Raw genomic sequence first — 22,890 nt, forward strand, 5'->3', positions numbered from 1 at the left:
CGCTCAGTCGCTCCGATCCCGGCCGGGAGCGCAGGCGGCGGTGGCGGCAGGATGAACAGCATCAAGAACGTGCCGGCGCGGGTGCTGAGCCGGAGGCCGGGCCACAGCCTGGAGGCCGAGCGCGAGCAGTTCGACAAGACCCAGGCGAGCGGCGGGGCCGCGGGCGGGCGGGCGGCGTCCTCTCCCTGACCCCTCACACTCGCACCTCTGGGACCCGGCCGCTCCAGTCTCCCGCGCTCCCGGGGCTATGAGGACCCCACACCCCAGTCCGACAACCTCCTCGCTCCCCGCCGCCTCGCTCCCGGGCCTCCGCCGCCCGAGCCCGCGGCGCGCAGGTGAACCGGAAGCGCGCTCGGTGCTGGAGGTGGCCGAGGACCGAGGTGACCGGGGAGCCAGGTGGCCGAGGACTCAGGTGGCCGAGGACTCAGGTGGAGAGGGACCCAAGTGGTGGGCACCGAGGCAGCCCGGGACCCAGGTGGGGAGCGACCCAGGTGGAGGGAAGCCACGACGGCCACGGGGACCGCTGGGGGTCCGGAAGTCGGACGCCGAGGTGGCGGAGGGCGCAGGGGCGCGGGCCGGAGGCGGCGGGGCCCCAGGTGTGCGCGGGGCCCGGCTATGTCCCTGCTCGGCCCCTCGTGCAGTTCCGCTCCCGCGGGCTCTGGCACTCTCACCTCGGGGAAGCAGTGCATTTCCTTAAAGGAAACTCCCTGTTTCCTTTTCTCCTGAGCTGTTTTCCACGGCCGCACAATACCTTATTATTTGCTGGGCGCGAAGTTTCACGTATGTAGCCAGACTTGTTTGCCCCAGCGCTGGCCCACATATAAATAGGTTCACACCCCCTTATTAAATGCCAGCGCCTGACAGAAACTTCCTGGGGCTCCCTTCCTGCACTTCCCACGCGCCGGCATCTCTTGCGGAGGATGGCCTGTGGTGGGAGGGTTATTTTCAAAATTGGATAATGGCGCGATGTGTTTTGTACTGTGTCCTGCTGAACAACCATCATGCAGGTCCTGCTGTTTCTGTTCCTTTTTTATTTTACAAGCACTGAGATTTCCTGGGTGATTAGGGAGTGAGGGGAGCATACAAGTATATTCACCAAAACAAGTCAACCTAGAATGAAATAGCAGAAAAATTTTTACTTTAGGACCCTTCCCTCTCCAGTCAGGTGTCATTGTGGCTGCCATTAACAGCTGTCCCTGCAGAGAGCAGTGACTTCTGTGGTGGCTTTTAAATCAAGTTAGCACAGGCAGTGTATAACTTTCATTTTGAAATACAGGAAAATGCAGGGCATTGTCTGACCTTTGTGCTAGCGAGTGACAGTGAAAAGCAGATAAAACCTCAGGACATCAAGGTGTTAAGGAAAGTCAGGTGCTAGTATCAGCCTGGCTGCAACTGTATCCTTGTGATCATCACCATCACCTGGTCATCTGTGCCACTATTTCCACCTGGCATTTAAAGCCACTTTTTACATGTAATTAACTGTTCCAGGAACCTACAGAAGGATGAAGAGAATTTAATCAGCAGAGAGAATCTGGATATTGTCAGAAGTATTTTTTATTCTCTGACTTAAATCTTTTCCCCCCTGTGGTTCAGAGGAGGTCTAAAAGGTCTGATTGCTGCACAGAAGAGATAGAGTTTACAGGGCAGAAGGTTTTTTGACCTTGCTTGTAAGTTGTTATAAGTGAAGGGCAACTTTCTTGAATGTGACAGAGAGCCTGATAGAGGGCTGCATTTTAGTTATTAGTCTAGTCAATAAGAAGGCTTTGTTTTGGTTTGTTTTGCCTGCTGGGTTTTTCTCAGGAACTGAGAGGATTTAATGGGCAAAACTCTAGATCTCCCCATTCCAGGGCCCTTCTGGAAAGATGAAGTTTTGGTCCACTGCCTGGGTTTGTTTGTCTTCAGTGTGACTTTATTGAGAGAAGTCAGAATAAGGTGGTACATTATTAATTCTTAATTAGCTCACTCCCAGAAATATCCAGTGAGCTGCTGGCCAGGCCCCGCTAGTGGAAAGGAGATGAGAGCTGAGGCTGCTGCTTACATGTCTCCTGAACCGAAAACAGTGCTTGGAGTCCACAGACCCTGAGGCATCTTTGGGATCTGCTGCTTCCATCCTTCGCTGGGGTGTTCAGCCACACTCTGGTTTGCATAGAATCTAAATCCCACCAGCCAATCCAGCCAGCCCTGCCTTTGCTTTTGGACTCCTGTATCAGGAGCAGGAAAAATGCTTCCTTGTTAGCTTTCTTGACAGGCCACACCCTGTTTTGCAAAGGTCTCCCTCCTACCTATTACCAAAAAGTATAAGGGCAGTCATGCTTCCTGCCTCTGGATAGCTGGCTGGTACTTGTGACTATTGCACATGTGAGTGTTTGTAGTTGTGGGGGCGCGGGGGTTTCACACAGCTAGTCTATTTGTCCCTGTCACTTTAGCCCCTTTGTTGGTTAAAAATTCCTTTTCAAAAATGGAGGTGATAAAGTAGTATTGGCTTTTTATTGTAATTTCCTGACTCCAGGATACAGTACACCTGCACTGTGAACTGTACCCTGTACCTTTAAAAACATGGTATAGGCTCATGAGGCCTTTGTAGAGAGACACCACGTTTTGGCCTGGGTCCCTAGCAAATGATTTAACTCCTGAAAAAAAATAGATAGTTGTCTGTAAAATAGAGATCGTTTCCTCCAGCTCATAGTTAGGATTGTTTGGAGGTACAGAGAGGAAGGCTGAGTAATGGCCCCTCAAAGACATCATCATGTCCTAATTGCTAGGACCTGTGAATGTTATAATACTTAAGGAAATGCTAATCAGTTGACCTTAAAATAGGGCATTGGGGACCTCCCTAGTGGCACAACAGCACTGCAGCTGCTCAGTGCTTGTTAGATCTCTGGCCCTGGAGGTGACCCACATGGCTCGGCAGACCTCTCCTGACTGGTCTGCTGCTCCCCTGAGCAGTGTACTTCGTCAGTCGGCCTGTTCTGCTCCCCACTCTGTCTCTGGTGAATCCCCTTACCACTCCTACACCTCTGGCCTGTGCCTCAGTTCTGTGTGCATAAATAAATACATCTTTAAAAATAAAAAATATGGCACTGAGCTGGGGTTATACAGGTGAGTCCAGTATGAGCACAGGGCCTTTAACTGGAAGGCGAGGTGACCAGAGATGCCTTTTGAGGAAGACTCCACTGTCCTCTGCTGACCAGGCAGGGGCTGCTGGTCAAATAACACAGGCATCCTCCCTCTAAAAGTTGAAAAGGGACAGGACAGAGGTTCTCCTGTGGAGCCTCTGGAGAGAAACACGGGCCTGCCCATGTGTTGACTTTGACCCCATCAAACCATTTTGGACTTCTGACCTCTAGGGCTGTAAAGTAATGGACACATCAGTCTGGCTTTACACCACTGTGTTGAAGGTGATTTGTTACAGTGTGCACAAAACGCAAGACCCGTGCACAGTGTCCACTGCCACTACCTCCCCTCCCTGGCCCGCCCCAGAGCAGCTTTCAAGTAGGAGTTCTCAAGTAGGAGAACTTTCCCTCTGGAAAGGAGGCCCATCATCATCAGGGTACATTCTGGAGATGGACTCAACTGAGAGGAGAGTCTGAAATGCTAAATCCAGGCCTGCTTTTTCCTTTTCTCCTTTGCCCCTCTCAGCTCTGCTTCCCTGTGAGATGTAGAAATCCAGCCCCAGAGCAGATCATGGCAAGAGAAAGCCCACTGGTGTTCTAAGGAGAGGGCCATGCTCAAGGCTATGTAGGGGTGGCAGAGGTACCACACCCCAAGTTGGTGTTCTTGTGGGACAAACCATGGAGAAAATTGTCCAGAAACCAGTTCTCCAAGGCAGTAACACATCCTTTCAGTACACCTTGAAGGCTGAGACTTCCCAGCCCCGGGTCGTGTTAGAGCCTCGCCATCCAATAGAAACAGCTGGAGTCATAAGGGTCACTTTAGCTTTCCCAGCAACCACGCTGAAAAGTGAGCAGAAGTACATGAGGTACATTTGATGGTTTATTCACACTGCTTCAGTGTGACGTCATGGGTGTGTTCTTGCCCACACCCAGCAGCCAGGGCTCACAGTTGTACGTGCTCAGAAGCCACAGCCTTCTGGGCACATATTGGGAGCAACCAGGGCACTTTGGTCAGCGTCTTTGCAGGTGCTAGAGCCTTGGGAGGGGTTGGTCTGGGGAGAGCCCTGGGAACGGCTTATGTTAAGTTCCCAGCCAAGAATTTTGTACATCTCATTATTAAAGGCAGGATATAGGCAGGTGCTTGGGACAGAATGAGTTTCTGGTCTTAAAGCTGTTCCTAAGGTGCAGTGTGTGGGCCTGGCATGCTGCTCCCATCTTTGCTTCTCAGGTGTGCAGGACACTTGTGCAGGTCACACCTCTGCCCGCCTCATCTTCATGCTAAGCGCTGAGGATTCTAACACCTGGAGGCACTAACTCCTTTCCGGGCCTCATTTAAATATTGACCCCAAATTATTTCCCAGCTCCTGCATTTTAGAACTCTTTAAACACTGGTTCTGCTCAACCCAGTCAAAGGAGTCAACTGTAGCCCCCCTCCCCTTGCCCCTGTTAGGGGCGGGTGGGTCTTCTCTCCACCATATCCCCACCTGCAGGCACCGGGTGCAGACTAGGCAGACTAGGCTTTCAGCAAGGGAGAAGAGCCCAGGTCCCAGCACCCAGACAAGTGCCCCTTGCCCCTCCCCCGCCACTGTAGTCCCAGCCAGCTGGTTGGGCAGGGGTGGCAGCTGTGCCTTCCTGCCACAGGTCACTGCTCTTTCACGCCAGGGTACCCTCTGCTTGGTGATGCTCAGGCATGCAGTTTACTTCCTGGCCCTGGGCTGCCAGAACCCTGGGGCTTCCCCAAGGGTAAGTGAAGCGACCTCTTGGGCCAGACTACGTGAAGTGTGTTGCTAGTTCCCCCTTCCCATCTCTGATGCACTTTGCCCCATGCACCTTTCTGAGGATCATTCACTGTCTTGTTCTGGTGCTTTGGGGTGCCATTCATTTCAGTGGCATGTGTGAGAGATGGGTAAGTGTACTATGTGGCAGAGCAGTCAGGAGCAGGCCCCACCTCAGCTGCCCTGGGCCCAGGGTATGCTTGTCAGGACCTCATCTTCAAGGGAAGGCTGTGTGTCGGCTGTTGTGGGTGCACAGGGAGTAGGTTGGGCTGAGGACCTGAAAACACTGTTCCTCTCAGGTTCTCTGTGCCCTGACTCAGCCATCTGTCAACATGGACAGTGGGATCTGGAACTGTTTGGAGGTGGGGGCGGGGTGTGAAGCAGCCCCTTCCTGGGAGGGTGAGTCTGCAGATGCTCACATTCCTGACACTGGCCTCTCCCCTCTGGACAGCAGGCCCTGTTCACAGGTGGCACCTCCTCTGGGAAGATGGTTGGGAAAAGCCCAGGCAGGTGCGGGGAAGCTAGTTCATGGCTTCTTGGCAGGTGTGTCTACTCTTCTGACCTTGCCTTCGGGCCAGGGCCTTTGTGAATGAAACTCCACTGACCACTCATTCCAGCATGCAGAGTTGACATTCTGGAGTCAAGTGTAGACCTGCTTGGCTGAGGGACAGGGAAACAGCCACCTAACCTGAGACACTCAGCTGAGACCATCTCACCCCTGCCATCCTGTCTGTGCTTCGGTGACACCCCCCTTAGTTCTAGGTGGACTGAGATATCACCTTGCTGCTTTCCTCCTGCTCCAGCCTCCTGCGCCCTCATTCCCATGACTTCACTCATGCCACCTTTCTGTCTTGGGTACCCTGCGGCGGGACCAGCACAGCCAGTGAGATGGACAGAGGCCACATGGGCATCGTTTAGCTCTAGGGATGACCACGAGAGAAAGGACTGCATTGCCTGCCCCCAGTATCCCTGAGCACTCCCCACTGAGCCCTAAGATCCTCAGGCACAGAGGGCTTTGGTTCCTCCTATATATTGGCATCTGGGGTCACATGATACTGTGTGAACACTGAGGGGATGGACACCACCTGAGGGTCAGTTACCCCTCATTGTTGCCATCCTCAAGGTGAGGCACCCACTTCAGGGAGAGACTGAGCCAATGGAGAAAAGTTTAGTTGAGGTGGTTTTGTTTTCTCCTTGCTGAAATAAACCGTCTTCACACTGCAATAGGCCAGCCTGCCAGGGAGTGACTCAGCCCCCTGGCTCATAGGACAGACAGGTCTGTGCAGTGATGTCACTGGAGCCAAGGAATCAAACTGCACGGGTTGGCTGCCTGTCCACTCCAGAAGAGGCCAGCAGAGCCGGAACTCAGGCTTTCCTCGTGGGTCAAGCTGCCACTTGTGAACTGCATCCTGGTCAGAGGGAGACGCCTCCACGGGCAGGCGGCTGCAGCAGGGCCTGCCACTTTCACAAACACTAAGCTGATTGAGAGGCCTGGGGCCAGGGTATGAATGAAGTGGCAGGCGAGTGAGGCAGGCAGGCGTGGCCCTGCTGACTTCCTGACTGCTGCAGTGGATGGGGCTGCAGACCTCAGGCCCAGGCGCCTCCTCCCTTTGCATGTGACCACATCCTAGCTGCTCCCTAGTATAGAGTCCTGTGTTTGCTTTCATCAGTGGCCTTTGAGGTGGCAAAAGCCTTTGAATGAGATCACTCTGTTTCAAACAACTCTTTGGAAAGGCTAGAGGAAAATACCCCTTTTCTGCCAGTGCCTGCACCCTGCCTCTCTGAAGGATGTTTTTGTCCTGCTGAGTGCAGCTATTAAATATCATGATAACGACACAAGGAGGCTTAAGTCTGATTCATTTCTGGGTTGATTTAAAAATAGAAATTGTTTGAGTTGCTTTTACTATTTTACTCCAGTGGTTAAATACTAGCTAGAGAGAGACACTCACTGCTTTGGATATACCCAGTGCTGATATCTGAAAGAACTTTCATTCAGTCACATTCTGCACTTTCATTCAGCCATTAACGACTAACTGCCAGCCATGGGTTTGCATTCTAGAGATGCAGCAGGGAGCCTAGGACAAAGATCCCTTTGCTCAGGGAGGGGTAAGAGAATAAACGGTAGACAAGATGGTTTCAGATAACAAACATTGCCCCTGTGGTCACTCAGCACTCACCCCTTGCTGAGGCTGTCACTTCCCAGGAGGGCCGGAGCTGCTGATGTTAGTGGGAGCAGGTGTGTCCTGAGGACTTAGGCTCTGTTGAGCTCCAACAAGTGGTCTCCCAAGGGCTCTATCCTGGCTGAGAGCAGCTGCCCAGTGAGGGAGCTGAGATAAGGCCAGGGTCAGGTTGGGTGCCCTCAGCTGAAGGAATGGGGGAACGGGAGTTGCCCCACACACTTCCTAGTGAGCCATGGTCTGAACAGGTCCCTGACCCAGGATTTGTGTTCAGATGTAGAGCCAGACCAGGCCTTCTGTGAGGGGGCTCTTGGGTGGGACAGAGAAGGATGTCAGTATCCAAGCATTTGCTGTCCCCTTTCCTCCTCAGTCAGGGTGGGCGGGGGCTGCAGGGCTCAGGGCCCTCTTGGGCCATTGCTGGGCCAATTAGTAGGATGAGGTGCTTAGAACAGGCTCACAGAGCTGAAGCGCTGGGACACTTGTTGTGATGACCTCAGGCAAGTGATTAACCTCGAGTCTCAGTTTCCTCATCTGCCAACCTCCAGAGTAACTCAGAGATAACGTGAGATAACACAGTGCAGTGTTGCCTGGTATCTGGCACGGAGTCAGTAAGTTGTCCAATGTCATTAAGTTATGGAGACTGGTGGCTGGCCCTGTGGCCTGTGATGCACTGCCTTTTAGCTCCTCTGTGCTGGCCTGCTGTGTCTCCAGAGCAACAGACCACCAGGGCTGACTCTTTCATGCTTTAGGGGATCAGCACCTCCATGCTGGGCTGGGTGTGACAGGCGTGGAGCTTGGAGGGGTCAATGCCAGGGAAACTGGCCGGTCACCTGCCCTGGCTAAGAAGCTTATCCTGCCTACCCATTGCTCTGTACACATGTCCCACATTCAGATTTCCAAGAGTCTCTCTGCTGCTAAAAAAACTCACTATAGTCACTAGATCACATCCCTGCCTATGTTCAGAAGCTCCCTTCAGCCTGGAGGCGCCTTTCTCTCCAGGAGTCAGGCAGGCAGACTGATTCCAAAGGCCCTGCCAGCCACCCTTCTCTTCCCAGAGTCCTCTCACAGCTTTGGGCTTTCTGTCCTGACAACCAAACTTCTTAGTTGAACCCTTCCACTCAAAGCTTGCTTTTGGAAGGTTCCCTCTATGGTTAATGACCCAGTAGGCTGGAAGGGAATCAGTGGGCTGTTGTCAGAGCTACTGGAACAGTTCTGGACCAAGGAGGTAGCGGGTAGAAGGAATCTCCTTCCTGCCTGGGGAGAACGTGCACTGTGCTCCTGGGGTCCCCTTATCTTCCCTCTCACCCAGTCACTGAGGGTGAGAGGAGCCACAGAGGCTGGCCTGGGTCTAAACTCCAAAGCTGGTGCTGCTTGCTCAGAGAACAGTGGCCAGGATCCTAGCCTGATGTCCCCTCCTGGGACGAGGCTGGCTGCTGCGCCTGGTAGGAAAAGTGGGGCCCTGTGAAGTGGCCACAGATGCCCTCTGTATGAGCACTGTGCCTCCTTGTCAGGCGGGCTGGCCACACATCTGCACCCTGCATACAACGGCACTGTGTTCCTCCGCCAGCCTGGGAAGCAGTGGCCTTGAGTGGGCGATGGGGGCGGCTATCCCCGTGTCACCACATCTCACTGGTTCCCTGAGCCTCCCTTACTGCTTTGAAAAAAGTCTCCCACATTCTGGGGTGGATTGGTGGGGAGCAGCTTCCCTCATGGCCTGACATTTGGTGGGAGAGGTAAGTAACAGTCAAACAAGGAGTGCACTTTGCTGTCAGAGAAGTGTGCAGCTACAGAGATTTAAATAGGGTTGCAGTAGGAGGTGACAGACCCCAAGTGATGCCCTTCTGGGAGATGACTCAGTATAGTTTGGACCAACAAGGAAGGAAAAGCCCTGTGCCATGGGCCAGGAGGTAGGCGTGCTTGACCTTGGCACAGCTGAGCAGTGCTCCCGTCCTCCCCTAGCTGGGCCCCAGCCAACCCATCCCTGTAGGCTGTGTCTCCACTGCTGCTCTCCAGCTGCAGGCCCCAAGGAGAAAGGGGGCCTCCAGGAGGGAGAGGAGTTTGTGTGCAGCCCCCTCTTGGGGTCTGCCCTGGCTCAGTCTGCAGCCAGCCACCTGGGCCTGCTCAGGGACTCAGAGAACAGGTGCTCTGCTCCTACCTGGAATCTTCTGGACCAGGCCGAACCAGCTGGCAATTGTTATAGGAGACAGCTCAGGTATGGGGCAGCTGGACAACCGGTTTACATACCCTGGAGACAGATGCTTCTGCTTAGCTACTGCTTGCTGCCAGCAGCTGCTGGGGGGCAGCCCTAGCCCAGGTGCTGTGCCACATGTGCAGGGAAGAGGTGACTGGGCAGTTAGAGGGCAGTGGGGCCAGCTAGACCTGGCTCTGCCCTGCTAGCTGTACAGACAAGCATGCTGACCTCTGTCTATTTCCTCACTGGGAAGGTGGGCTCAGCCACTTCATGGGTCTGTTGCTGAGAGGTGTGTTGTCTGTGCCTGGCACAGGAGGCTGGGTTGTGAGGCTGTGGCCACTGCATGCAGAGGCCCTGCAGGGGGTTGCCCTGTGGGGGTGGGGGTGGTATCCTAGCTTCTCCTGAGGCTGCTCAGTGACACTTGGTGAAGTGTGTCTTCTCGGGGAGGTGGTGCTGGCAGGGTCTGGCAGACACAGGAGCCTTCCCCTGGCTTATGAGGTCTTCTAGAATAAAAAGCCTGAGCATGCCTGTACTCAGGAGATGGGGAAGCCCTTCTGGCCCAACCTTGACCATGGGCTGGTATTCCCTAGGGGTCCAGTATGATGTGTGGCCACAGCCCTGGGACTCCCTACACCCCCATGAGTGGGTCACAGTGGGCACTGTGTGTGAAAGGAGGTCCGCCTGCTCCCTGGCCAGCCTTGCCCTCAGTTCCTGGGACTGCCATCTACTCAGAAAGGACTGCCTTCACACCAGTGGGCTTGCCAACAGAAACTCTCTCAGCCTTGCCCAGTAGATCCAAAGTCAGGTCCCAGTAGATCGGTAAATGAATAAAGTCTCCTCTTTGCCAGGCAGGGCGGACACTCTTGTTCAGATGCCAAAGGTAAATGCGTCAGGGCCTCTGAGGGGAGCATGCCCGGCACTGCCCTGGGCTGCTTGCTGTATGTATGATGGTGGCGAGGGCTACAGGGTGAGTGTGCAGCACCTTGAACCCCGGTCAGCCTGCACCACTCTCTGGGGTCCTAGAGGCAGGCAGCATGGGCCATGGCTGAGGACTTGCAGGGACAGGGGCCAGCACCCTGTCTCCTCCTCCCATCAGTGGCACAGGTAGCGTCCTCAATCCACACACTGACACAACTGGCTCCAATGGTGGACAGAAGAGCAGAGGTTTATAGGACCTGTCCCCAAGGGGAGAAGTAAAACAGATAAAATCTGGTGCTGGGGCCCTCCCTAGTGGTGCAGAGGGTAAGAATGCAGCACTGCAAGCTAGCCACAGCCGCTTCAGTGGGAGTTTGATCCCTGCCCCGGAGGTGATCCACATGGCGCGGCAGACCTCTCCAAACCCGCCCGCTGCTCCCCTCAGCAGTGTACTTTGTTGATCTGCCTGTTCTGATCCCCACTCTGTCTCTGGTGAAGCCTCTCACCATCTTGCACCTTTGGTTTGTACCCCATTTCTGTATGCGTACAAATAATCTTAAAAAGAAAAGAAAATCTGGGGCTGGGTTCCTGGTGAATGGGCTGCTGGGGTAACAGTAAGCATCCTGAGCTTTTGTTGAAGAGGTAGTCACATCTAGGAGGCCTCCTTGGAAGAGGAGGCATTAAACAAAGGTCTCCAGCTGTTAAGGGGGAGAACCTTCAGGCAGGAAGAGCTCACTTCTGCTCAGGCCCTTTGTGGCAGCAGCTGCTGTGCTGAGCAGACCCCCCTCTGACCCCACCACTGCCACTGTCACTGTGGGGCTGAGAGACATCTGTGTGGGTAGGGGGCAGTGCTTCTGCCAGGAGAGAGGCACCCAGCTGAGAGATTTTCTGTTACCCAGACTGACTGTGTAGGCGCTGCCCCTAGTAAGGTGGGGAGGACATGAGGCCTGGAGCCCAGCCACTTGGCCCTGCAGAGACAGGATGGGGGAGGCCCTGGTGTGCTGTCGTGACCTGCCATTCCCCTGGGCCCAGGGGCCCACACCTTCCAGGGAGAGCAAAGCACTTGGGGGCTTCAACCCAGGGATAGTCCCCTGCAGATCCAGGGGACCTCCTCCCAGAAGTTGGGCACTCCTGGGGCTTGTGGCTGTGGGGTGTTAGCTGCAATGTGAGCTGCACAGACCAAGGGAAAGGACAGTCTTTAAGGCTTGGTTGCTTTGTCAACAGAGCCTTGTTTTCCCTCAGCTCTCCCGTCCCTTTAGCTGGCAGGCAGAGCAAGTCCTATCAGTGCCCATTAGTGTGGCCTCACCAGGGCAAGGCTGCCCAGCAGGTGTCTGATCTCCACCTCCGTCCCCACAGGCCATCAGCATCAGCAAAGCCATCAACACCCAGGAGGCCCCTGTGAAGGAGAAGCATGCCCGCCGTATCCTTCCCTGTGACTTGCGCCCACCCCTCACCCCCTGCCCTGGCCCATGCTGCTTGTGCTTGGTGGGGGGCGACTGAGAAGCAGAATCTTCCCGGGGAAGCTACTAGGGTTTCAAAAAGTCCACCTTCCTGGAGACAGGGAGCACGATGGGGCATGTCCTCTTGGGGTCTTGGCCTCATCCCTCAGCCCTGAGCCCCACCTCAGATGGTCATCTGTGTTCCCTAGGCCTTTGGGCCAGTGACAGTCATGGGGCTTGGCCACAGAGGGAAAGGGCTTTGGGGGAGGCCTCCTGGGGCATCTGCCCTCTCCCTCAGCTGCTCTTGCTGACACTCCCATGCTTGCGTCTCTGCTCCTGCACTTGGCCTTGACCCTGGCAGGTATCATCCTGGGCACTCACCATGAGAAGGGCGCCTTCACTTTCTGGTCCTATGCCATCGGTCTGCCTCTTGCCAGCAGCTCCATCCTCAGCTGGAAATTCTGCCATGTCCTTCATAAGGTCCTTCGAGATGGGCACCCCCATGTGAGTAGCCACTGCCCACAGACCTCGTCCTGTCCCCCCGACCCCATGACAGACTTGCAGGACAGCACAGGGTCTGGGGAGCTGGGCCCCTAGGCAGGCATGGTGGGCTCCTTAACATGAGAGGCTCCCTGAGACTTTGTCTCTCAGCTGTAGCTGGCCCTCCCAGCCCTTGGCTGTGTCAGGGCCCCTCCCACAAAGTACTAGACTTCCTCCTCCACCCCTCACCCTCTGTGCACAGGTGCTGCATGATTGCCAGCGGTACCGGAGCAACATTCGGGAGATTGGAGATCTGTGGGTAGGTGGTGGTGGTGGTGGGGTTGTCCCCCAGGTCCAGCTGCAGCTGTGCTGGAAGTTCCAGGGCTGTGGGGACGGGGCACCTGGGGGGCCAAGTCCTGGTTGGAGTGGCTATAGGGGCAGCTGTGCTTCTGGCCCAGAAGGTGCAGATACACGAGTGCCTGTCCTGCAGCTGCAGAAACCCTCATCCCTGTGAGTGTGGGACTCTGGCCACCCTGACCCAGGGACCATGTCCACAGCGGCCCTTAGTGCCCTTATGAGATCACAGACCAGCTGCTCTAGAATCTTGGCCTCGGATCTGCGTTCAACAAGCTCCCTAGAAGCTTCTGGCCCCCAGTGAAGTCTCAGAGCCCTGGGAGCTAGTATTCTAGAGCTGCTCCAAGACGTCCAGACCCAGACGTCCCTGAGTAGAAAGGGCCTCTGGAGATAGAGCAGCCCAGCGCTCTGCATTTTAGGGATGGCCGCTGAAGACAGGGAAAGGGCACCCTGGTGCCATTTGCAGACACAGGCCCAGGTGGTGTGGCCACAGGGGCAACAGAGGAAGCTAGGCAGATGAGTCCACCATGTCCATCGGAATGTGCCTTCCTGGCAGCCACCAGCATTTTAATAAAGTCTCCCTCCTTGGACCTGGCCTGTGGCCCTGGGGCAGACCTCTCCTCACAAGAGTTTCTTTGGCAAGAATGACAAAGAGTAAGATTTAAAAAGAGCTGTGGCCAAAGGGGGAGATAGGCAGCCCCTCAGGCTGGGAGTGAGCCACCTCTAGTGAGCTGAGCCTGTGTCTGGGGTCAAGGAGTGACTGGCCCCTGGCAGCTGTCACCTGGACTTGTTGGTTTGCCTGGAGCAGGCCCAGGACTCCTGGGCTGGTTCACAGGCATGGGCCTGATTTGGGCTTCTGTCTCCACAGGGGCATTTGCATGACCGGTACGGACAGCTGGTGAATGTCTACACCAAACTCTTACTGACCAAAATCTCCTTCCATGTCAAGGTAGCAGCTTTGGGAGGACATGAGGTGGAGGGGCTCTGGGTTTACCCTCCATGGCATCCTGAGGGGCGTGGGGATGGGGAGAGTCAGCATGCAGAAGTTGCATTTTTACAACCTTGAGCCTCACCCAAGGGTCAGGGGAGTCATCAGTGTCTGCCAGCTGGGAGGTCTGCCTCCCTGATCTCTCCTGTCCTCAGGGTCCCTCGCTGGGCCCCAGGCAGATAGTGGCTCCCCAGGCTGGGACTTCCCTGCCTCTGCCCCTCAAGGATCAGAAATGACTGGCCAGAGCTAATGTGGGCCACAGTTGACTGGGGGTGTCCTCTTCACAGCATCCCCAGTTTCCTGCAGGCTTGGAGGTGACAGACGAGGTGCTGGAGAAGGCAGCTGGCACAGATGTCAACAACACGTGAGTCCCTCATGCCTCACTGCTGCTCCTTGTGACCCATACCAGGCTCCCTGTGGCCAATGCGCTCCATGGCTTTCGGGGTTAGAGATTGTATTGCAGCAGATGAGTGGGAAGGGAGTGGGATGATTTCAAATTGGGTGTCTGTCCCTAGCGAAGGCCTGTGTGTGACCTGTGCTCCCTCCTTCCTCCTGGAGCTCCCTTAGGACCATGGGGCATGTCCCCACTTCTCCCACTCATCTCTCCTCTGCCTGCTCTCCTTTCCCCGCCCTTCCCATAGCTTCCAGCTTACTGTGGAGATGTTTGACTATATGGACTGTGAGCTGAAGCTTTCTGAATCAGGTGAGTCTCCTGAGGAGACAATGGGGGTCTGCGGGAGCACTCAGCTTATAGGTGGGAAGACGGAGCGGGGGATCTGGCAGCCCAGCTGGCTGCTTCACTTACCCTTGGGAGACCAGGCCCCAAAGTACAGCCTTTCTCACCCTGAAGGATACAGGCCTTGGTGGCCACGTTCAGGGTTGCTGCCACAAAGAACCTACCTGAGCGCTCTGGGCTGGAAGGGTCTGCAGCAGGGGTTGCTGGGAACACCCTTTTTAGGGACCTGACCCGAGCTCTGCCTCAGGCATCAGCATTACCCACCAGGAGGGTAGTTGGGCAGTCTTGCCCAATTTCTGCTGTCAAAAGCTTCTGAGTCATACTGGACTTCCCAGCCTGGAACCTGGCAGTGCTGGACAGGAACTCAAGCTGCAGAAGTGATGGGCGGCAACCTCAGAGCTACTCGGGGGTGACTCAGTGTTCTCACAGGAGGGCTAGAGGCAAACTAAATGCCTTTTTATGGGAAAGTCTAGATTTAGGAAGTGGTGGATCCAGGCAACCTCTGGGTGTTCCCACTTCTGGGCTCAGACCGGGCTAGTCCGGTGGCCAGCTGGGAGCTGGACCTTCTGTGCTTGAGGGGGCCTGCCAAGGCCCTGGGGCTGGGGGCATGCCTGCGCCCTAATCCTAGCAGAAACGTGCTGCTCACAGGGCAGAGGTCTGCTCAGCAGCTGCCACCTCCTTCCCCAGGGCTTTTCTGGGCCGAGTGGCCAGGCCCTGTGGGCGTCCCCATGAAGGAGGGTACAGAAGGGGACACTGATGTCTCCATGAAGCACAAAGAAGGGTGTGCCAGGCCCACATGCCAAGATGTGGCTGTGGTGGAGAAGGGCACGCATAGCGGGAGATTCAGGACGGCCAGTGTGTGTATCTGCATGGCAGGGAGAGAGCTAGAAAAAAGTTGTACCAAATGAATAAAGCCAGTGCAGAATATTTACTTATATGTCTAGAACCTAAGCAGTGCTTTTGTGTTTTAACTTTTCATAAGGAAAATGTGCTTAAATGATAGAATTAATTTTTTTAACAGTTAGGGAGAGCACTTAGCTCCATCCCTCCCAGGCATTCTCTGGTCAACACAGTCACATCCCAAGGCTTGGGGTCCCATTCTGGACCTCCTATGGGCTCCCTGAGGTGCTGCCTGCCCAAGAAGAGGAAGCCTCAGCTTATTCCTTTCCTGATAAAAGGCTTGGTTGTTGGGCTGGGGAGATTGGCCTCGGTACAGCTGAGGTGCCAGGGTCCCTTGGGATTTGCAGAGTTGTCCTTGTCCCTTCACTGCTGTGAATGGATCCAGCCTGTGTCCATAGCTAAAAATGAGGCCTTGGGTTATGTAGCCTCCAGCCTCCCCTGAGATCTAGAGAATGGGTCTCTGGCACTGTGCACGGCCCAGTTGGAAGTGGTCAGGCAGACTCCGCAGGCTGCTGCCATCTTTACACCAGCCCCCAAAGGCACTGCAACCTGCAGTATCCCCTTTCTATCCCCCCACTTCCATCCCTGCCCCAGGCCTGCCTCCCTCCGGCCCGCCCCTCCCTCCCCATCCCCCACACACACTCTGCCCTGTTGCTCAGCGGCTCTGGGGCTGCAGTCCCCACTCCTGCACTCATGCTTCGCCTGCCCCTCGGCAGTGTTCCGGCAGCTCAATACAGCCATCGCGGTTTCCCAGATGTCCTCAGGCCAGTGCCGCCTCGCACCGCTCATCCAGGTCATCCAGGACTGCAGCCACCTCTACCACTACACAGTCAAGCTCATGTTCAAGCTTCACGCCTGTGCGTACTGTGGTGGGGCAGAGGGTGCCTGTCGGGTGGGGAGACAGAACTTGCAGAGATACTTGTGTATGAGTTGGAAGCAGCAATGATAACCTCTGTGTCTGTTACATTAACAACTTTTACAAAACATCAATATTTTCCAGAGCAGACTTCTAGTGAGGAGAGGGGCAGAGCCTGTGCTTGTAGCCTTTTAACTGCCCCGCTGGGTGGCTGTTGCAGTGCCAGGCTAAAAGACAATATGTCCCTCTAGTGTTCAGAGAGTTTGGGCCCAGTGGCCCCTGTGAAAGGGCCACATCTCAGACCCCACTTTGAAAATCACCAGCCAGAGGTAGACAAGCTGTTTATGAGCTGTGGCAGATACACCAGATGCACTGAGCAGGTCCATATTCTACCTTCTTCCCATTCACCATGTCCTGTCCTCAGCTTCCCATTCTGCCCCCTACAAAATCAAGAGCTAGGCTCACCACAGGGACCTTGATTCGGCCTCCCAGTGGATGGGTGGGACCCCTGCCAGGTGGCAGATGACCTGTAATCTGTGCTGCTTTCTAGATAGTGGGGGATGGGTGTGGGCAGGAGAGAAGGGTGGACTGGGAGTCACACCTGCAAACCGTGAGTGGAGGGAGCCCCGCTGAACCTGTGCTGCCCCCAGGTCTCCCGGCGGATACCCTGCAAGGCCACAGGGACCGGTTCCACGAGCAGTTTCACAGGTACCTACAGGCACAGTGGGAAGGCTCCCTGCCACACCTGCTGGGGGGTTCCTCCATGCCACCCTCATCTTTCCACACAGCCTCAGAAACTTCTTCCGAAGAGCCTCGGACATGCTGTACTTCAAGCGGCTCATCCAGATTCCCCGGTTGCCTGAGGTACTCACTACACAGCCCTGCACTCACCCCAGTCTGCTGGATTCGAGGACCTGCTTGCCTGGCAGACCCCACCAGCTCTGATGGGTATGGTGGTGGGGAGATGGGGGGCAGGGTTGGTGACTGCGTGGCTCCCACCTGTGGCCCCTGCAGGGACCACCCAACTTCCTGCGGGCCTCGGCGCTTGCTGAGCACATCAAGCCCGTTGTGGTGATCCCTGAGGAGGCACCTGAGGATGAGGAGCCCGAGAACCTCATTGAGATTAGCACAGGCCCCCCCACCGAGGAGCCATTGGTGAGCCACTACTCCCTGTCTCCCCATCCTGCAGGGGCGGGGGTTGGGGGTGGCTGGCGGGCCCTGTTCTCCTGGACTGTAGAGCCAGGAGGTGGGCCAGGAGTTGACAGCCTTTTTGTGACAGTTAGTGGCTGACCTCTTTGACCAGACGTTTGGACCACCCAATGGCTCCATGAAGGATGACAGGTGAGGGTCCCGGGCAGGTAGGCACCACTGCAGTAGGTGGGACACAAGCTTGGCCGCAAGGGGCCTCAAGAGCAACCCAGTTCCCTGACCTGCGCCTGGTTTGCAAACTTGATTCAGCCCTGTGCAGGCCTCAGAAATCCCTGCCCGCCTGCCTCTCTCCCCAGGGACCTCCAGATCGAGAACTTGAAGAGAGAGGTGGAGATGCTACGAGCCGAGCTAGAGAAAATCAAGCTGGAGGTGAGAGCTGGTGGAGGCGGGTAGGGGTGCATGGCAACCCCCACACTGGCAGGCCCATCTCCTGTCCTTTTCCTTGCCACCACTGCAGGCCCAGCGGTACATCTCACAGCTAAAGGGCCAGGTGAATGGGCTGGAGGCCGAGTTGGAGGAGCAGCGGAAGCAGAAGCAGAAGGCCCTGGTGGACAACGAGCAGCTGCGCCATGAGCTGGCCCAGCTGAGGGCCACCCAACAGGAAGGCGCACGCAACCAGGGCCTGCGCGAGGAGGCTGAGAGTGGGTCGGGGGTAGAGGCGGGGCTGGGCCCCGGCAGGCTGGTGGCTCCAGGCCCCAGTCACATACCTTCTCGCTGCAGAGAAGGCCAGTGCCACGGAGGCCCGCTATAACCGGCTGAAGGAGAAACACAGCGAGCTCATCAACACACATGCAGAGCTGCTCAGGAAGGTGGGCTGCAGCTGGGTGTGCAGCACCCTGGTCAGAGCTGCGGGAGGGGCCCAGCGGTGGTCTGAGTCTATCCTTCCACCAGAATGCAGACACAGCCAAGCAGCTGACAGTGACACAGCAGAGCCAGGAGGAGGTGGCGCGGGTGAAGGAGCAGCTGGCTTTCCAGATGGAGCAGGTGAAACGGGCCTCTGAGATGAAGGTATGTCTTCCTACCTGCATGCCCTGGGGCTCCCACCCCAGGCCTTGCCCTGGCCCCAGCCCCAATGCCCCCTGACATGCTGCTTTGTCCTAGCTGGAGGAACAGAGCGACCAGCTAGAAAAGCTCAAGCGGGAGCTGGCAGCCAAAGCGGGAGAGCTGGTGTGCGTGCAGGAGGCCTTGGGCCGCGAGCAGCAGGTGTGGCGGCCAGTGGGGCTCCGGGTGGCGAGCAGAAGAGCCAGGCTGCTTCTTCCTGTGAGCCAGGCCACTCACTCCTCAATGCCATTGGGTTGGTCAGAGGCGCCTTGTCAGTCTTGCGTGCAGCTCTAGCCCAGTACCAGGGCAACAGGAGACTAGGCCTGGCCCTCAGGAAGCCCTCAGCACTGGCCGTCATGAAGGCATGACCTTGAGGAGCTGGCTGTAGACTTGGGGTGGTGGTGGCTGGTGGGGCCTGGACACTCATGCCAAAGTGTCCACAGAACGGGCAGGAGCTAAGCTCACGGCTGGACGCGCTGAGCACAGAGAAGGATGTACTGAGCAGTGCTGTGCGGCAGCGGGAGGCTGACCTGCTGGAGGCCCAGAGCCTGGTGCGTGAGAAGGAGGCTGCGCTGAGCCAGGAACAGCAACGCAGCTCCCGGGAGAGGAGTGAGCTGCAGGGGCAGCTGGCCCACAAGGTAGTGGCCCCCACCACAGCCACCCCAGAACCTTCACACTACACAGCTGACCTGTGAGAGTGAGCAAGCCAGGTCTTGTTTATAGAAAAGCACATGCTCTGCTTCCAGAACACTTGTCATTCCAGAACACCCTTCCCCATGGCCCCTGCAACTGCTGTACATGGGGTGGTCTGTGCAGTACATGTCCAGTGAGTGGAGCCCATGAGACCCCTTTTTTCCCCTTGCAGGGTCTGTCCTTTTTGGGGCCCAGCACTTTGGTTGTCCTTCCATGGGCTGACAGACATGGCTGGTCTCTGCTCTTTGGCTGATGTGGCTGCTGCTGCTCTAGATACTTATGCACAAGGGTTTGTGGGCGGGCACATGTGTCCCTCTTTTGGTTCTGTGCCTGGGACTGGAATTGCTACAGCACATGGCAATTTGATGTTTGGCCTTTAGAGGATTTGCCAAAATGTCTTCTAAATGTGGTGCTTTACATTCCCTACCAGTACCATGAGCGCAGCTTCCTTGCCCTCTCACCAGCACTTCTGGCCAGCCTTGGGGGTGCAAGGCAGTGTCTCATTGTGGGTTTGCCTGGTACTTCCTCCTGGCTGGTGAGACTGAGTGTCTCCTTATAGCTCGTTGCTATTTGCATATCTGGGGACAAAGGTCTGTGTATGTGCTTCACCTCCTTTCTTACTGGCCTTTTATTTTGAGCTTGAGGGAACACCCAGGCACTGGGGCAGGCTGGGGCAGTCTCGGAGCCATTTCCCACTCCCTAGGAGTCCCAGGAGCAGGAGTTGCTGCAGAGGCTCTTGGATGAGCAGTTTGCAGTGCTGCGGGGCACGGCTGCCGAGGCTGAACGTATCCTGCAGGATGCCATGGGCAAGCTGGATGACCCCCTGCACCTGCGCTGTACCAGCTCCCCAGGTAGGGCCCCTGCTTCCCGTCTGGGTAAGAGAGCAGGGAAGGGTGCGGCAGTGCAGGCTGAGCCCAGCCCTCCATCTTCTGTGCTTGCAGACTATCTGGTAAGCCGGGCCCAGGCAGCCCTGGATGCCGTGGGTACCCTGGAACAGGGCCATGTCCAGTACCTCACCTCCCCCACGGGTAAGCTTTCCCAAGCAGAAGCCTGAGCAGGCCCCTACCCCCACCACCCCCCAACCCAGCTTTGGGTCCCGCTGTGCTGCTTTGTAGTTGAAGGACCTTGGCCTGTCTCCTCCACTGAGCCTTACCCTCCAGACCCTAAATAGGATACTGGGTGGCAGTAGCATTGTGATCTCTGCTCTCCTTACCACAGATGCCTCTGCCCTGGTGGCAGCCCTCACCCAGTTCTCCCACCTCATGGCGGACACCATTGTCAATGGCAGTGCCACCTCCCACCTGGCCCCCACTGACCCTGCTGACCGTGAGTGGCCCTGGGTGGTGGTGCCAATCACCTCTCCAGCTTGACTTGTGTGGGGTCTTCGTGGTGGGCACAAAGGGGAGGGGGGAGCACTGTAATGTCTTTATCAGAGCCGGGGCTGGGCCTGTGTGCAGGGCCTTCCTCCAGGCTTCTTGGGCACCCTCTTCCCCCAGGCCTGGTTGATACCTGTAGGGAGTGTGGGGCACGGGCCCTGGAGCTGATGAGGCAGCTACAGGATCGGCAGGCACTGATGCAGGCCCAGCCTGACATGGTGCGAGGTCCCCTTCGGGGCATCCTTCAGCTGGGCCAGGTGAGTGCCCCAGTGGGGTGTGGGTCCCTGACTGGTCTGCCCCTCCCTCCAGTCTGAACTGAACAGCTATTCATGGACTGCAGCCATGGGATGCAGGCACCCACCCCTGCACACTGCCACCCCAGCTGCTTCCCAGGCTTGCTGGGGTTGCTGCGGGTCAGGTTCCTCAGAAGCTCCTGGGCACCTTCCTTCCCCAGGAGCTGAAGCCCAAGAGCCTGGATGTGCATCAGGAGGAACTGGGCACCATGGTGGAAAAGGAGATGGCAGCTACCTCTGCTGCCATTGAGGATGCTGTCCGGAGGATCGAGGTGAGGACTGCACGCGGCACCTCAGTTCCCACAGGAGCCCAGGGTACGCATAGCCTGGGGCAGAGGGGCTAGGGTAGTCCCTCAGGTCAGAGCTGCGAAGAGGCCTGGCTTCTCCCCTGAGCCTGGCCTGCCCCTCCTCAGCTCAGTGGCTGTTCTGGGGAGTCTCCAGCACTGGCTCCCCCCTCCCACCACACACACCGCCTCCCTCCCAGCCTGCTCATGGCTCTGTCATTGGGTGCAGGACATGATGAATCAGGCTCGCCACGCTAGCTCAGGGGTGAAGCTGGAGGTGAACGAGAGGTGAGTCCCACATCTGCTGTCCCAGATGTGGGGGGCTGCCCTGCTGTTGGCCTAGCGCTCCAGGACTGGGAAGGAGCAGGGCTGCCCCCACCACGGGCCCCATCCTGCCCACTGAGGCCACCAGCCTCCCTGGAACCACTGTGGCCCCGTGCCCATGCTGCACACCTCTCTCCTTGTGCTTGCCCCTGCTTCCCCCAGGATCCTCAACTCCTGCACAGACCTGATGAAGGTGAGTGGCCAGCTGAGACCCCGGGGTGGACTCTGTCCCTGGGAGGCTTCCTGGAGAATGACCTGCTCCTTGTTTCTGGCAGGCCATCCGACTCCTGGTAATGACGTCCACCAGCCTGCAGAAGGAGATTGTGGAGAGCGGCAGGGTGAGCCGGTGTCCGGGGTCCTCCCTGCTGGGCAAGCCGCACAGCACATAGCTTGGGACAGTGAGAGGCAGATTCCTTCTGAGCCAGAACCCACCACCCATGTGGCTTGAGCCATCACAGGCCCCTTGAGGATGACACCGACTGTGCAGGGGTGTGACTCCCCAGTGCACACAGCATGCCCAACCATCTGCTGACTCCTAGGGGCTCAGGGCCCCACTCTCCCTGGCAGCTGGGTAAGGAGGAAAGGCCCTGGGGCATGCTGTGCCAGTGACGGTGCCCTCCTCCTGTCACCACTAGGGGGCAGCCACGCAGCAGGAATTTTACGCCAAGAACTCCAGGTGGACAGAAGGCCTCATCTCTGCTTCCAAGGCCGTGGGCTGGGGAGCCACACAGTTGGTGTATGTCACCCCAGGTGGGGGGGGATGCAATAGGGTGTGGTGCATAGGGTTTGGGGAGGGACGCTGCGGGTGGCAAGTCGTCCATGGGGTCGGAGAGCCAGATCCCACCTGGCCCACCCCCAGGGAGTCTGCAGACAGGGTGGTGCTGCACATGGGCAAGTATGAAGAGCTCATCGTCTGCTCCCACGAGATTGCAGCCAGCACAGCCCAGCTGGTGGCAGCCTCCAAGGTAAGCCCTGGGCTGGCTGGAGGACCTAGGGGTGGCAGGCCTCACCTAAGCAGACCCCCTCACTGGCCCACTCACTCCCCTAGGTGAAGGCCAACAAGCACAGCCAGCACCTGAGTCGCCTGCAGGAGTGCTCCCGTGCCGTTAATGAGAAGGCCGCCAGCGTGGTAGCCTCCACCAAGTCGGGCCAGGAGCAGATCGAGGACCGAGGCCAGTGCTGGGACCCTGTTTAGGGGAAGGGGGAGTTGAGGCACCCAGACACTTAACTCCCTTTTCTCCATCCGACTACAGACACCATGGACTTCTCTGGTCTGTCACTCATCAAGCTGAAGAAGCAGGAGATGGAGACCCAGGTGGGTGGCATTCCCCCACCCCGCCCAGTTTCAGGCGCCAGGGCTGACCTCTGAGGTTTGAGGGCCTGGGAGTGTGTGCTAAGTGGTGTGTGGGCTGCAGGTGCGCGTCCTTGAGTTGGAGAAGACACTGGAGGCGGAGCGCGTGCGGCTGGGGGAGCTGCGCAAACAGCACTATGCACTGGCGGGTACTGCCCCGCCCAGGGCACCTGAGGAGGAGGAGGAGCCCAGCCAGCCCAGAGCTGCCCCCCGCAGCGGGACTACCAGGAAGCCACCTCTGGCCCAGAAGCCCAGTGTGGCCCCCAGGCCGGACCACCAGGTACAGGGGTCATGCTGGGCAAGGAGGGGCTGGTGCCGGAGTCTGAGCAGGCCTACGGCCCTAGCAGTGGCGGGGTCGTGGCCCAGGAGAGGTGGGGAACATGCTGGCCATGTCC

At 57.1% G+C, this 22,890-nt stretch overlaps 1 protein-coding gene across 4 annotated transcripts in view; it reads left to right on the forward strand.

The window, feature by feature from the left end:
- Positions 1 to 22,890, forward strand: part of HIP1R (huntingtin interacting protein 1 related) — a 24,893-nt gene continuing 2,003 nt past the window's right edge. For 2 of the 4 annotated variants that reach the window (XR_001145922.1, XM_004690807.2), the window contains exons 1-31: positions 1 to 144; positions 11,528 to 11,591; positions 11,972 to 12,114; positions 12,353 to 12,409; positions 13,313 to 13,393; positions 13,720 to 13,796; positions 14,074 to 14,135; positions 15,785 to 15,925; positions 16,575 to 16,632; positions 16,713 to 16,788; positions 16,939 to 17,079; positions 17,204 to 17,265; positions 17,430 to 17,502; positions 17,591 to 17,774; positions 17,854 to 17,942; positions 18,025 to 18,141; positions 18,235 to 18,336; positions 18,618 to 18,812; positions 19,571 to 19,718; positions 19,809 to 19,895; positions 20,086 to 20,193; positions 20,364 to 20,500; positions 20,698 to 20,808; positions 21,050 to 21,108; positions 21,307 to 21,337; positions 21,420 to 21,482; positions 21,780 to 21,880; positions 22,004 to 22,109; positions 22,193 to 22,316; positions 22,398 to 22,459; positions 22,560 to 22,775. Coding sequence is in view for 3 of the 4 variants with exons in the window: in XM_004690807.2 (XP_004690864.1) it covers positions 52 to 144; positions 11,528 to 11,591; positions 11,972 to 12,114; positions 12,353 to 12,409; positions 13,313 to 13,393; positions 13,720 to 13,796; positions 14,074 to 14,135; positions 15,785 to 15,925; positions 16,575 to 16,632; positions 16,713 to 16,788; positions 16,939 to 17,079; positions 17,204 to 17,265; positions 17,430 to 17,502; positions 17,591 to 17,774; positions 17,854 to 17,942; positions 18,025 to 18,141; positions 18,235 to 18,336; positions 18,618 to 18,812; positions 19,571 to 19,718; positions 19,809 to 19,895; positions 20,086 to 20,193; positions 20,364 to 20,500; positions 20,698 to 20,808; positions 21,050 to 21,108; positions 21,307 to 21,337; positions 21,420 to 21,482; positions 21,780 to 21,880; positions 22,004 to 22,109; positions 22,193 to 22,316; positions 22,398 to 22,459; positions 22,560 to 22,775 (3,168 nt within the window). In the remaining variant the exon portion in view is untranslated. Of the gene's footprint in view, positions 145 to 11,527; positions 11,592 to 11,971; positions 12,115 to 12,352; positions 12,410 to 13,312; positions 13,394 to 13,719; positions 13,797 to 14,073; positions 14,136 to 15,784; positions 15,926 to 16,574; positions 16,633 to 16,712; positions 16,789 to 16,938; positions 17,080 to 17,203; positions 17,266 to 17,429; positions 17,503 to 17,590; positions 17,775 to 17,853; positions 17,943 to 18,024; positions 18,142 to 18,234; positions 18,337 to 18,617; positions 18,813 to 19,570; positions 19,719 to 19,808; positions 19,896 to 20,085; positions 20,194 to 20,363; positions 20,501 to 20,697; positions 20,809 to 21,049; positions 21,109 to 21,306; positions 21,338 to 21,419; positions 21,483 to 21,779; positions 21,895 to 22,003; positions 22,110 to 22,192; positions 22,317 to 22,397; positions 22,460 to 22,559; positions 22,776 to 22,890 lie in introns of those variants that run through there. The other 2 variants (XM_012731004.1, XM_012731005.1) reach the window with 2 other exon arrangements.

Source organism: Condylura cristata, unplaced genomic scaffold, assembly GCF_000260355.1.
Source record: "Condylura cristata isolate star-nosed mole 26May11 unplaced genomic scaffold, ConCri1.0 scaffold00029, whole genome shotgun sequence".
Taxonomy (NCBI): domain Eukaryota; kingdom Metazoa; phylum Chordata; class Mammalia; order Eulipotyphla; family Talpidae; genus Condylura; species Condylura cristata.